Raw genomic sequence first — 15,378 nt, 5'->3', positions numbered from 1 at the left:
GAGCTCGTACCGTTAATGAGGTAGGGGTGGTTGCAGCATTTCCGCAACTCCATCATGGTGTTGAGGAGGTTGGGGACGCTGGCTCCTCCTCCTCCGCCGCCGCCTCCTCCTCCTCCTACACCTCCTTTGGACAGGAAGGAGAAATTCTTCTCCAGAATAGCTCGATAGTACTTCTTCTGGATGTTGGTCAGCTCCACCTGAGAACCACAGAAGTTAAGTCACTTAAATTAAGCAGATGCTGTGGATATCAGTTAAATAAGAGTTCTGAGATGTGAGTCCTACCTCGATGATGGTCTCCTCTTTGGGGGCCAGGTTCTTCTCCACGTCCTCCTTCAGTCTTCTCAGCATCATGGGCTTCAGAATGCCTTGCAGTTTCTGAACCTGATACACAAAGAGGCAATGTCACTTAAATGGGAATTTAGGAAACAACAGGAAGTAAAAAAAAAACATTTCCCATCCCCTCCTATTTCCGCATCGCCGACTGGCTCGTCCCGTTACCTGCTCTTCAGTCTTTAGGTCTCCAAATTCAGTCATGAACGTCTGCTCAGACGGGAATCTCTCAGGCTCCAGGAAGTTGAGTAAGCTGAAGAGCTCCTCCACAGTGTTCTGGAGAGGAGTTCCTGTCAACAGAACTTTGTGCTCCTGGAGGAGAACGCGGAGACAGGAAAGACATATTTAGAGTTTCTAAAAATGAAATCAGGATGTGCCGACAGGATTTTAACCCCTGAAGAGCAGACAGGGAGGGATTATAGCAACATGGCACAGATACCGGGTTAATTTGTCCATCTCTCAACTGCTCTCAAATTTCTGCAAGACTTAAAATGAATCCTGCCAGACAAAACACATTTTATTCCCATCCGTGTGCCAGGAAGCTGTAAGAAAACCCCGCTTCCTTATTACTTTATCCCTCCTGCCCCTCTGTTACAAGCCGCCGCCACTCACCATGTCCATCATTTTGAGTCCTTCCAGTAGTTTGCAGTTGCGGTTTTTGAGGCGATGCGCTTCGTCGATCACCACGCAGCGCCACGGGATGCTGCGCAGCTCCGGACAGTCGGCCAGGATCATCTCAAAGGTCGTTATCACCGCGTGGAAGCGATACACTCCCTTTATTATCTTACCCTGAAGCCGAGAAGAAAGAGGAAGAGCATGAAGGTCAATAAGAACAGCGTCACCGGTTCATTTATTATCGTACCCGGTGGATCTGTGAGAGAAACGGCTTCGTCTAAGAAGCAGACGGGATTCACGGCAAATCCATAAATGAGGGAGTAAAAGCGGGGAAGAACAAGATAAAGTTGGACTTTCTTGGTGGCATTTGGTTGAGTTTTTCCAATCTGTTTTGAGTCAGATAACAGATGCAATAAAACCTCCTATTATTATCGAAATGTGTGGGAATCTGCCTGGAAAAGAACACAACGTCCCTCCATCGTGACCTTGAGGATTACCTCCGCCTGGATTAGAAGCAAGCAGCCACCCAAGTACGCCGCTACTACGGCTTATTTTCTTCACGGGTTCACTCCGGCGAGGGTTCAGAGATGTTAGCAGCATTGTGCAATAAGAGCTTACAGTATATGGCTTACAGTTACAGGACGGTAAAGAGCTTATGCAGCAGAGGAGCACCGTCCATCCCCAGCCGGCTCAAGATTTCCCCTGACTGAGGAGGTGTTCAGATCTGCTGACAGTGTTATTGTTTCTTCCGCTTACTGTACATCCTCACAATCCTCATCCCCACACGGACACAATGAAATGAAATAAAAGCTCTATTCTCGTCTCCGTGTTAACTCTTCAGTCATGTCTAAATGTGTCAAAAATATACGATTTCATGTTACAACGCTCTCTTTCTTTCTCTTATCGTGAACAGAACTATCCTTTTTGATGACTAATCTTGAAGCTAACCCTCATGTCGTCCTGCGGGTCAAAATCTACCCGTTTTAAAGTTTGAAAATGTGGGGAAAAAAATAAAATTTTCACAGTGAAACTTCTGATGTCCACATTTTCAACATTTTTGGGAAATCTTTGAACGTTTCTGGTGGAAAAAAGGAAATGTCAAAAATGTTCTTAAAGAAAGTAGAAGTTTTACTGATATACATGTAATCACTATACATAATTTTAGGATTTTTTTGGAAGATTTTTGCTCATTTTTTGAAAATATTTCCAAGAATTTTTCTACATAAACTTTTAAGGAATTATTGGAATTTCCTTCCTGAAGGTTTTTGCAAATTTTCAGAAATTTGGGGATTTTTCAGCTGAATTTATTTTATTTTATTCAGACAAGGAAACAATATTTTTTGGTGCCCGTAAATGAGGACAATAAGAGGGTTAAATTATTGAACTCAGTCTTAGCATCATTTAAAACCATGACAGAGAAAGCACTTTCTGGACTTTTTGTGTATCTTTTTAATCATTTTGTGCCTCTTTGGCTACCATTTTGTATCTGTGTGTCTAAAATGTGGTTGTTTCTGTGTTTGCATTGATTTTGCACTTGTTTGTGGTCATTTTGCATCTCTTTTCATCAGTTTCTGGTCATTTTTTGTGCATTTTTTTATTGTTTTATGTTTCCCCTGCTTGTTTTGTTTCCTTTTGCACTGATTTTGCATCAGTTTTTGTTAATTTTTCATTGCTTTTACTCTCTGTCTGGTGGTTTTGTGCGTATAACTAGATGTTTTGTTTCTGTCTGTGTTCATTTTGCGCCAATTACCATCAATTTTAATCATTTTCTGCAACCCTAGAAAACTGAATCTGTGTTTTTATACCGTCTCCGCTGCTGCTTTAGCTTTAGAAACATCCATTCATGGTGTTGACTCCTTATTTTACTCGTGTCTTCCAAACATATATATAAAAAAAAAAACACCGAATGGACACGATGAGGCACAAAAATTCATTTTCACAGGGTCAAAACTAATCGCATACTTTTAATTTTCATTTGTGCTGCAGGTCAGGTGTACCCAGCTGTTTTTCCAGCATTATTCTTACCTGAAGAGCTGATGAATGCACTCATGAATTATGCCAAAATAGCACTCAAACTTGGCAATCTGTGACGTGACATGTGAACCAGCGCATGCAGGAATAAATGAAGAGTTCATTTGCAAAAACAGGTAACTCTGTTTTATAAATTTTCAGAAAAGTCATTTTTTTTATTGTGTACTTGAGATAATAACACTAATAATTTATTTTTTCTCTATTTTGTCGTGTATTTTTCTACTGAGTCAAATCCACTCAACATTCAGTTTGATTGATATTATCTCAAGTAAACAATAAAAAAAAGTTTTCTGAAAATGTATCAACACGGAGTTATCTGTTTTTGCAAATGAACTCTTCAAATAATTAGTGACAGTCATATGAATGATTGCTATAATATCTGCATAACTAGCCTCTACTTTTAGCACACAGATGATACATTTATGTTAAAACTAGGGCATCTCTGTGACGTGTTTGGGGTCGAGGATACCGTTTATGACCCTAAACCAACAGAAATGTCATAAAAAGAGGGTTGAGCAGCTCTATAAGCATCGTTTTCTTTACCTGTGCATCTCTGTAGTACATCTCGTAGGCCTGGATGGTCTTGCGGCTGGCCTGGCTGCCGTGGTAGACCACCGCGTTGAGCTCAGTCCAGGTCCTGAACTCTCTCTCCCAGTTGGGAATGGTGGAGAGCGGGGCGATGACCAGGAACGGCCCCTCGATGCCCTTCATGTAAATCTCATAGAGGAATGTAATGGACTGGATGGTCTTCCCGAGACCCATCTCGTCAGCCAAGATACAGTTACGTCTGTGGACAAAGCAGGAAACGATGGATTTCACATCATCTGTGGGCCCGATATAAAATCCCACGACTTCCACACGACTCGAGTCAATAAGCTTCCATGAGCTAAAAGATTTTCCCTCCTGGTTTATTAATGCTGCTTTTCCAAAAGGGGCAGTGATGCAGTCTGTTTTCCACTCCGGTGATCTAATGCAAAAAACGCTGGAAAATACTCGCTGCTATATTGCTGGAAAAGCGACCAATTTGTCATCCTCTGAGATTTGACCGAGTTCCCCAAATATGTGACTGATATTCCAGAAAACCCAGCATTCACCCTCGAGGACGGCAGACTGACGTTTAAAAGCACTCACAGCAGAACTCAAGTCCATCTGTGCCATCTGGCGGATGTGTTTGTCTAAAAAACTCCTGTGGTACCATCAGCGCATACATTTCAGGCATGGATGGCGCCAGTGGGGAAACTTAAACAGCAGCACGCCAGAGGGCCACTTAATGTTCGCTTTAATGTCCACTTAAGACTATTAAACGAGGTGCTATCACATGCGCAGGCTGACAGCAGCAGTCAGGGAGCGATTCTAACAAAATACAATTAATGGTGACTTACGAGTTGTACCAGTTGAAGGTTAGCCAGTTGAGGCCTTCGAGCTGGTATTCCCTGAGTGCGTTGCCGTTCCTGTATTCCCTGGAGCCCTCCAGCTTTTTCCAGTCGGCTGCAGGAGGCCGATCCTGAAACACGAGGAGGAATCATTTAGGGTTTCTAAAATAACAGCAGCACTTATTCCCATTAAATCATCCATGTCAAACTACGCAGACTGAAGGGCTTAATGGGTTTTAATTCACTTTCATGGCCACAGCTGATTAATTAGCCATCTTAATTAGCAACTATTTTGATTTTTTTTCCCCCTTTTCCAGTCGTTTTTGGGGCAAAAATAGCAAACAATGCTCAACGTCCACTGACCTCTGCCTCATTGCACCTACATTGTACATTTGTATTTGTACTAGTATGTTACTAAGTTGTATTTTTTCCCCCCTTTCTTTTTACTCTTCTTATAGTACTTTTTCGACATTTGTGTACATATTTTAGGGCTGGCCCGAATGGTGGCATCTGGCCTCCGAATATTTGAGCCCTATTAAAGACGAATATCCGAATATTCGTTCCGCCCTGTAATGTCCGAGGGGTGGGGTGCGGCTTGGGGCGGAGACGGCCCGAATATTCGGATCCGTTCGTCTGGTCTCTCAGGTCCAAATTTTGCCTTCGTTTTGCCTTCAGTTAAACTGAAGAATTCCCAAACAGCGGAGGTCTTCAGCATCTTGTCTTGTGTTTATACAACGAAGTGAAGCGTGACGTCAAGGGGGGGGGTGCAAATATTCGGATACCAAAATTAGTATCCAAATACTGATGTAGTGAACGAATATTCGGATCCGTTCGTCTGGTCTCTCAGGTCCAAATTTTGCCTTCGTTTTGTCTTCAGTTAAACGGAAGAATTCCCAAACAGCGGAGGTCTTCAGCATCTTGTCTTGTGTTTATGCAACGAAGTGAAGCGTGACGTCAAGGGGGGGGGGGTGCAAATATTCGGATACCAAAATTAGTATCCAAATACTGATGTAGCGAACGAATATTCGGATACTTGGGAGAGTCGGGTCCAGCCCTAGTATATTTAATCAGATTTGGTTTATTTATGCTACTTATCTCCAATTTCTTAATTCATTGTTGCACTGTCTGCTCTCTTGAATTTCCCTCGGGATTAATAAAGTGTCTATCTATAGTCTGTCTTTTTAATTGACCTCTGAGCAAATAAAGTTTTCTGAATCTCATTGAATCCAACTCAGATGCTTTCTTGCTTTTTTTGCATCAAAATTAACAGCTTCAAGCAACAGGATTTACCTATTAGAGTAGAAATTAAGCAGAGTTCTCTAAGGGTAAGGAAGGATTTATACAAAAAAAGCAGCTTTATGTTAATAAAACTTGGGCTGGTAGTGGTGCTAGGTCAGTGGTTCTCAACCCTGTTCCTCAGGACCCCATGTCCTGCATGTTTTAGATGCTTCCCTCTTCCAACACACCTGACTCAAATGATCAGCTCGTCATCAGGCTTCTGCAGAGGCTTGATGACGAGCTGATCATTTGAGTCAGGTGTGTTGGAGCAGGGAAGCATCTAAAACATGCAGGACAGTGGGTCCTGAGGAACAGGGTTGAGAACCACTGTGGTAGGTTGTTTAAAGCTGGAATGAGATGACGTTTAAAGTCTTTTCAGAGGCAAAAATGTCTGAACAATGCATATAACGAATTAAAGAAAGCTACCAGTGACGAGTATTTAATTTTGCATCCTGAATAGTAGCGAGTTAAGCGGCAGAAATACAACATTGATGCCTCACAGATTCATCTAAAAGGAATGTGAATAACACAGAGCCGTGTCAGGTAAAATCACATCGTAGCAAAAGTTCTGTCTGGTTCAAGTTTATCTTTTTAGTCCAGTGACCCTGGGCTTTTTGGCAGGAGACCAGAGCTTAAACACCTGTGCAGACGCTATTAAAACGAAGGCTTTTCATGTAGTTTTAGGAGGTTTAGAATAGCGAGCTGGAGTCGTTTCGTAGATCTTTCAGCAGCCTTATAATCTCAAACTAATGCTTAGCTTTTGAGGAACTTCTAACCAACAAAATTATTCGCCTTCATCCTGTCCAAGTAAATTGAACGTCTGCTGCAAATGGTCCGAAACTCCAAACGACCATCCCTGGAGCCATAAGCGGGGCTAAAAATAAAACCGCCTCCAAACCCCGCCGCTGTATGATGAAGCACTTCCAACACGGCCCTCACAGAGAAACAGTAGGCAGCAGTTAAATAGATGGACGGAGGGCGAGGAAGGGAGTGATGGAGGGGGAGACCACAGCCAGTCAGCTGCTTCTGTTCAGCATTAAACACACTGTTAGTGGTTTGGCCTGGCCACAAGAGCAGGGCGTGTGTGTGTGTGTGTGTGTGAGTCTGTGTGTGTGTGTGTGAGTGTGTAAGACCACAAGAACGTGGCCCTGTGGAGAGCAGTTAAGGGAGCTGTAAATCTGGAGGAGGAAGGAGCCGGCAGCAGGCGAACACACACAAACACACTCTGGGAGGAGGCTGGAAGACAGACGGCGGCGAAAGAAAGAAAGAGCTGCTCACCACTCTCTTAGTGTTGGGTGTGCGCGCCGCGATGCGTTCGTACTCCTCTATCTTGGACTGGTCGATGTCGGCCTTCAGCTCCCAGGTGGAGTCTTCATAAGGCAGACTGCACCACTTCACCAAATATAAGGTCACCGTCTGCACGCAGAAACAGAGGGAGCGTTAGTGTGCGTGTGGAGGGGGAGAAGAGAGGCTCAAAAAGGCCCACGGAAGAGATCAAAGCACCTCTCCGTTTTCATCTGTGCTCTCTGAAACGTCCAGGACACGGTCCACCTCCACATAGTCCGGGTTAAAAGGCTCGTCGTCCATCTGGAGGGAAAACAAGAGGGGGTTTTTACTCTTGGCGATACGATACGAGCTGGGCCGACTTCACAGAACAAGAAGAGATTTAATGCGCTCTGAGCATTATCGATTTATCCCTGTGTCCTTTACCTCGTTCAACAGGTTTAACGCTTGCTGTACAACACTGTCTAACTGACAAAGCAGCTAAGAACAGACTAACAGCATATTTAAGATGAATGACACAATTTGTCTTACAGCAAAGAAACACAATTTGCTTCCCACTCCTCCGACTTCTCAGTGCAGCGTCCAATCCTAAGCCACTGCTATTACTGTCGTCCAACTGGTTTGACCCCTGTAAGTAGCTGCTTTCATGCTGTGTGAGGTCAGGACCCAGGTAATGGGCCGACTGTAGGGCTGAGCTCAGGTCGTACCTCGGTTATAAAGTTGTTGAGCTGCTGCTTGGCCTTAAACCTCTTGATCTTCTGGTGTATTCTCTTGTCCTTTTCCAGTTCCTCCAGCTCTGCCCAGCGACAGTGGAGGTACGAACTAAAAAGAAACACAAGACAGACATTTTAAGTGTTTCCTGCCGTGGTTCAAACATTACCAGGGTGAATGTTACTGTTTGGGGATGATTTACAGGAGGTGGACGCAGTAGTCTAATAAATGCAACGTGAGCTGTTGATATATTTTGACTCTTCAGGGGAATAACTAACTCAAAGTGGTGAGAAACAGTCTGTGTAGCTTCACTGCTGTCTACAACAACGGTGTCAGTTTGATTAGACAAAGAAAATGTTGGTCTGTAGGCTGCACAGGTACGAATTCAAAGTGACCACTGGAGCGCAAATTTACTTTAAAAATCTATTTTACAGGCATTGCACTTCAAAGAGTCGTCGGAAAACTATCCGGAAAGTATTCTGAAAATCTGTTAACGGTAAAAATGCCAAACATTTACTCATTCCAGCTTCTCAAAAGTGAAAATTTTCCAATTTTCTTGGCCGTCTTTGGTCGGAAATTAAACGCATTTGTAGTCTAATGCTGTCGATTACACAATACAAAAGAAAAAACTTGGAAAAACTGATGGACATTTTGACTGTTTTTGTCATTTAACAGACAGTTAAGTGAGAAAATAGTTGATGCATTATTAGTTAAAGCACAGTTCAAAGTGAGAATACCAAAGTTTTATTACACATTTAATCAAAGAGTGCCAGATGTTGTCAGAAGTAAACAAAGAGATGATCTGCTGCTGTTCCTTTTTTCTATGCAGCTGCTGCCATGTGTGATTTAACTACCTGAAGATATCTGGATGCCGGCCGAAGCAAGAAAGAGTCAACTGAGGGGAATTAAAAAAACATTTTAAGAGAGCAACATTTGGGCCTGTGTGTTCAAAGCACTTTCTGTGACAAACTAAGGCTACGTTCAGACTGCAGGGCTTAATGCTCAATTCCGATTTTTTTGGCGAGTTCGTCCACATTTCCAATTAAATGCGACTTGTATGTGATCTCCTGTGTGAACCTCACACGACCCAAAAGGTTCCCGCATGCGCAGAAGAGGACACAACAACGACACGCAGAGAGCGTGTTCAGTGTTTACGGAAGTAAACATGGACGCTAACAGTGGAGCATGTCTGGACATTTTAAAGTCGTTGTCTAGCCTGAGCCGGCATATTTATAACTTAATCGTTTTAAGGAGAAGGTCAAGGAGGAAGACAGCCAGGATTTTGGCCCTGGTGTTTTGTAGGGCAGTGGCAGCAACGTCTGTCCAGAGAACTGTGTGGGTGTGGAGTCACAGCCAGGAGTGGTGGGATAGTGATGTGAGAGGCTTCACAGATGCAGACTTCATTCAGAATTTTAGAATGACAAGGGCGACCTTTACCTACATATGTGAGCGCCTCTTTTTAACACTGTCACGGCAAGACACACGTCTTCGGCAGCCCGAAGACGTGTTTTGCTTGAACGCAGAATAGTGACGTTTGTCGTGTACCGATGACGTATAGGTCGGATAAATGCGACCTGGCCGTTCAGACTGAAGTCGCATGGCAAAAGATCCGATACGTATCGGAATTAGGACCACATATCCAAGTGGCCTGGGTCGCATTTGAAAAAAATCGGATCTGTGTCGTTCAGACTGTCATGAAAAGATCAGATACAGGTCGCATAGGGGCAAAACAAATGGGATTTGGGTCACTTGAGCCTGCAGTCTGAACGTAGCCCAAGTGTGTTTTATTCAGACTTCAGAAGCAGCGAGCTTGTCTACACTCATTTGGAAGACATGCGATTGAATTTGTGTGCCGAACATACAGCTGTAATTGTATTTTTGCCAGTCTAGACTCCAATCTGTCCAAGCACAAATGAAATGTGCTCCAGCTAATGACGAACATGACCTATGTTTAGCACTCTGACTGGATGAGACGGCGCTGCAGCCACTCGTGTTATCGATACGAGAATGGATCTGGAGCGCAAACGAGAAAAACCGAATGAGGCTTTCAGGCTGAATATGCCGAGCTTTTCACACTTAAAGACTCACAGACACCCCGGCGTGTGTGTGTTGAAAATAGGTCTAAAAAAGGGAGGAAGCCCCGCTGTGAAAGACAAAAGAGGTGGAGAGCGAAGAAGAAAAAAAACGAGCTACTACTCACAAGCCCTTGAACTTGACGTAGAACTCCTCCACCTCCACTTCCTCCCCCGACTCCAGCTGAAAAGGAAAGAAGTAAAAAGAAAGGTTAATAATCATTGCAAATATAGCAGCTGCATGGTGAAAGAGCAGAAGTGGCTCGTCATTGTTACACAACATGTGGCTGAGTTCGTGAAGTGGCACAGAAGGAGCCTGCATACGAGTTCCACGCCGACATGTCAGTCAACGCTCCGCTCGACATCCTCACACCGACAGAAGCCGTTGTTTCATTCATATCTCGCAGCTATTTGCCGTTTTGGCTACAACATAAAGGCGAAATGACGCTGGAGAAGAAGTTTTAACGAATAGATTTGACTTCATATCTGCTTACGACTAATAAACTGTTTTTATTCGATTCAAGCAGCGTATCTGAGAAGGGGAAACACCAAAACAGCAGCTCTTTCAAGGAAGTCAGTCCACTTCCATTCACCACTAGTGCCGTAGCACACACACAGACACACACCCTCCACCATGCTACTACTACTGTAATGCCATGAATCATCAATCACACACACACCCTGCCTGAGGAAACGCTAGCTTGGCGTCTGGCGAAGCTAGCGTTGTGGTTTTGGCTGTGTGCCAAGCCCGGGGTCAACTCTGAATGGAGCTGTGAGAGGGAGTGTGTGTGTGTGCATGCACGTGTGTGTGCACGTAGGTGGGGGGTAACCCATTGGCAGCTGGCTAGCACAGGAAAGTTGGCTGGTGACTGTATGTGCGTGCGTATGTTGGCTCAGGGATGAGCTTTCTTTAAGCAAGGCATAAAAAACAAAGCCGGCAGACACACACACACACACAGTCAATCAGAGACACACACACACACACACAGCTCTGAGCGCACACACATACTGAAATACAAGAACTCTTGTCTCCGCTTACCAAGTGAATACACGCTGTCTAAGCTCTTGGTGTGTGTGTGTATAATCTGCTTAGACCAGCTGTGGAGAGGCTAATCAGATGACGTAAACCATGACTCGGGCCAGTCAGTCCATGTGTGCGCATCTCTCTGTGTATTGTGTTAGTGTCTGTGAGGTGTGTGTGTCTCACCTGTTTTTTGGAGGTGCGTAAGCCCATGATCTTCTCCACAACAGGCCCCTCAGCCTCGGCCACGTCCTGGAAAAACAGAAGACAATAAGGATCCAGTCTGATGATGGTAAAACACCAAAACATCTCTCCTCCTCCTGGTAAACATAAGACCTTCATTTATGTAGAATGAGCGTACAATTAAAATAACATACAGCTTAATTATTGAAGCGATCTTTAAAAAATGTGTCCGTTCTACTGGTGACAGCACATTTCTCTGATTTTATAACATCAGCATCACCACCTGATGATAACATGAACTGGACTTTATCATCCCAAACCTGCTGCATCTTTGCACTTTCTTAAACTTATTTGTACAAGCCACTTTATATTTGGTTGTTTACAGCGTGCCAATACTGTACTTTTTCATCTCTCATTACTGTACATATTGCTAATATTATGACTATTTTATTGCTCAATAAGCTTGCCAGTAACGATGTGAATTTCCCCTGGCATGGGCAGAAATAAGGGATTATCTTATGATTTAGCAAAGTTCACTAAAACTATTTATATGGAAAAATACATGCAAGAATTTGCCTGAGGGAATTTTTACTTAACAGATTGCAAAGTTCTCTCTTTCTGAACATGAGATACTGCACAGAAATTCATTTAAGTTCTGAAATAATACCAGGCGGGGAGGCATATAAAAATAACATCCAACCTGAGCACTGTGTCTTCACATTTCTATCTTTAATTCTAGAAATACACTTCCATCATCAATAAACCGCCTTCACTTCACACATATCGGTCTGGCTTCACCTCACTATCACTCTGCTATAAAGGAGGGGAAATAAACACTGACTGGATAGTATTTCTTTAAGCCAATCATCGTCATCATGGGCCAAGATAAAAGAAAGATGCAGCTTTCCTCAGAATATGTTTTGGTGGACCATTTGCATGCAGGGAGGCAAACACGGTCAATGAAATGGATAATATACAGTCCAAATCCACAGCAAAGCTTTTACTAGATTGGTAAATTTTGTAAACGCCAACCTAGTGTAAGGAGACAGTGAGTTCGACTCCAGATGAACTGCTAACAGAAGCTCAGATTCTACCTGTTGCTGTGAGGATGACGACGGGGATTTTGGTGCCGCCGAGTCGTCTCCGCTGTCGTCGTCCTCAGAGATCCTGAACTCCAGATCCTCCGTGTACCTCTTCCTCTTCACCTGACGGCTAGAGCGACGCTTCTGATAGACCAAAAAAAACGGAGAAAGAAATGGGTTAAATGTTTTATTTACTTAAACGATCATTAGATGGTCTTAGATCCCACATCACCCAGGAAGTCCTTTCCTCTCTTCACTGGCTTCCCATCAATCTTGGCGTACATTTTAAAGTGCCGGTTCTAACTTTTAAGGCTTTACCACGGTTTATTTGCTTCATCTGTACACCCCAAATGGAGCTCTCAGGTCAGGCCAACAGAAATTACTTGTTCTCCCTCGTTCCAAGTGTAAAACCCGTGGTGACTGTGCCTTCAACGCTCTCGCACCAAAACGTTTGTACACCCCCTGCCAAAAGCTTTAGGACGCTTTCTCATTCAAATAAAGTAGAACCTGTCCTACAACTTCTGACAGGGGGTGTATTTCATCATATGGATGTGATCAGGGCAGGACTCTGATCATACATGTAAAGTTTCAGGCAGATTGGAGCATGATCAGGACATTTACACAGCATTTGAAATTTCATGGCGAAGGATCAAAATTCCAGAGGCCGCCACGGACACGCCCTTTGACTTTGGAAAAAGATTTTAATAAGTTTGGATCATTAAGGCCTCCTGTATGTACTGGCCCAATTTGAGGTGAATTGGAGTTTCCCCCTAGGAGGAGTTCGCTCTAGAAAAGAATGAAAAATGGGCAAAATCTGACATTCAACGCAAAATAGCTCACTTCCTGTTGGGTTTGGAATGTGGCTGTCACTGACTTTTTTGTTCAGCCTGATGTGCTGCATATGTGTACCAAATTTGGTAGATACACCCCCTGTCAAAAGTTGTGGGACAGGTTCTACTTTATTTGAATGAGAAAATGTCCTAAAACTTTTGACAGGGGGTGTAGATGTGAAAGGTGCCATTTAAATACATTTTACTTCCTCAGTTGCTTTGTTCTTTTGACTATTTATTAAAAACGCTCACTTACTGTAAAGCTTCTCCAAAAAGGTGGATTGCCAACACTTGCAGTGACTCTCGGAAAACAAAAGCCTGATGTAAATTAAATCAGCGGTGGAGGGTGGAAACTACAGGGCTGTGTGTGCTCATCTTTCACCAGCTGAGAAGCAGACCTCATTTTCATTATACGTTACTGTGTTCCATATGGCCTCGCATGTTATCCATATTGACTTTGAGGAAAGCATCATCCAGTTTGTTGGGCCCAACATGTTCCCCCGTTACAGCAGCATGGAAAAAATGACAGCGAGGACCAGGTTAAAGGGGCTATACGCAGCTTTCCCGTTTGAATCGGAGCCACGACGCTAAAAGCCAGATGCTGCTCCGTGCATGAATCCGATGCTGGTTCCTCTAAACATCACAGCACTCAGAAGTGTTTTTCTTTATTTATGCAGATACGACGTTATAAAATAAGCAGCTGAAAAGTTGCTGACGGTGCACGATGTGAACTCGACGGGGGGGCTTGTCTGCTTGGTCTGTCAACAGGGCTGGTTTACAACACAAACAGCAGATGCCTACTGGCTCCGTGCCTTCCATCTCTACAGGCCGTGACACTGAGGGATCTGCAGAGGTTTGATGGCTTCCAGCGTTTCCTCTACATTCATATTCCTAAATCCTACAAGTCGCTCCTTCAAATTTCTCTCTTTTTTTTGTTTTATTGTCGCAAATACACCACCGCTGCCTGTCTCTATAGATAGCCATCTTGCTCAGTATCTACTCTTTGATATGTCTGGTTAATTTGACGTTATTTACTTGTGAGAGCGCGGCTTTGAAAGCGACGTAAAGCATCCAGGCACCAGGTCAGAGTGTTACAGGAGTGTGGTCTTGGAAAATAGCTCAGTGACTCACCAGAGAAAAAAGATAAACCAGAAGTTAAATATACTGCTGCAAAATATTGATGTCCAGCTAACGGTGCGTAGCATATCGGTAGCTTCAGTTAACTGGGCCAACTCAGCGTCGCTAACGTCAGTAAGCTAATTGATAGCATCAAGCTAATATCTACACACCATGAAGGAGCTGCTGACTGCATTTCCAGATGAGTTTGTGCAAATATATATATTTAATTTCTACATTCAGCCTTTAAAAAGCCATTTTCAACTGGCCATTTAAAATTAGGCTGTACAAGTAAAATCTGCACTCAGGTGTCATTTGTTTACGCCGCCGCTGCTGCTGATAAAATTCCTAGAGTAAACACCGGCTTCTGCTTTTATTTTCCCTCATAGTCGGGCCACCCTGGTCTACTGGAGTTGTGTTCAAGGCCTGGAAAGTTGAAACAAGCGTCAAAACTGCCACTGTGCGTTTCATACCTGCACACCATCGTCATCTTCTTCTTCAGGAGGAGAGGGGGGTGGAGACTTCACCTCCACGTCTTCGCTGACTGATGACTCTCTCTTCCTCTTAGAATCCTTCTTAGCAGCGCTAGCCCCACCCTCCGACTCCACCTTTTTACTGCTGCAGGAAGAGAGAGGGAAAAAAAAACAACACACCTTAAGATTAAGACAGAAAGCGGCTGCACACAACATAAGCTCATTCCTCAAAGTCTGTTACAGGCTGGCGAGCGTTCACGTGTGCGTGCGCGCCCCTGCCTGTCCCAGGGCGATCGCCATGTTTGATTTACCCATTTAGAAATCATTAGTGTGCCTCGGGCTCTGGCACACAGGGGGTTAATATGATGAAAGACTGCATGGAGGCACGGGAGAGAGGAGGGAGATGGAGAGATACAGGCCCAGAGAGGAGGAGAGAGGGGGGCCCGGAGAGAGAGAGAGAGAGACACCAGGAGGGAGGAGGGGGAGGAGAGAGAGAGAGAGAGAGAGAGAGAGAGAGAGAGAGAGAGAGAGAGAGAGAGAGAGAGAGAGAGACGCCAGGAGGGAGGAGGAGAGAGACACCAGGAGGGAGGAGGGGGAAGGAGAGAGAGACACCAGGAGGGAGGAGGGGGGAGGAGAGAGAGAGACAGGCAGACAGTGAGCACAGGGGAGGAGGGGTGGAGAGGCCCCCAGGCTTCCTCTAATCTCTGGCATGGAAAGAAAGAGGAGCTGGCTCTATCTGGGAGTGTGCATTCACACCACAGAGGTGAGAGGACACTCAGCATCCCTCTTCGGCCCCTTCAGGCAGCCGCTCACATTTACACCACCTCCAGCGGCAGACCTGAGGATGACGTGGACGCAGAAAAATCTCCGCTGGAACCACTGGAACGATCAACACTGTGTCAGATTTGAATTCAACAAGACGTGGGGACAATCTGCGACACACCTCACTGCCCGGTCCAGTGTTGCATTTGACTGGATG

General features: G+C 44.4%; 1 protein-coding gene across 1 annotated transcript in view; it reads right to left on the bottom strand.

Moving 5' to 3' along the window:
* Positions 1-15,378, bottom strand: part of chd7 (chromodomain helicase DNA binding protein 7) — a 105,854-nt gene that overhangs the window by 39,887 nt on the left and 50,589 nt on the right. The window contains 13 exon segments of the mRNA XM_051953279.1: positions 11-197; positions 283-381; positions 499-642; positions 943-1,119; positions 3,520-3,763; positions 4,359-4,480; positions 6,906-7,043; positions 7,131-7,214; positions 7,619-7,733; positions 9,823-9,878; positions 10,902-10,967; positions 11,993-12,124; positions 14,400-14,544. Of these exon segments, the coding sequence (XP_051809239.1) occupies positions 11-197; positions 283-381; positions 499-642; positions 943-1,119; positions 3,520-3,763; positions 4,359-4,480; positions 6,906-7,043; positions 7,131-7,214; positions 7,619-7,733; positions 9,823-9,878; positions 10,902-10,967; positions 11,993-12,124; positions 14,400-14,544 (1,709 nt within the window).

Source organism: Acanthochromis polyacanthus, chromosome 9 (genome assembly GCF_021347895.1).
Source record: "Acanthochromis polyacanthus isolate Apoly-LR-REF ecotype Palm Island chromosome 9, KAUST_Apoly_ChrSc, whole genome shotgun sequence".
Lineage (NCBI taxonomy): Eukaryota > Metazoa > Chordata > Actinopteri > Pomacentridae > Acanthochromis > Acanthochromis polyacanthus.
The sequence above is the reverse complement of the archived record's forward strand: the minus strand, read 5'-3'. Positions and strand labels throughout refer to the sequence as shown.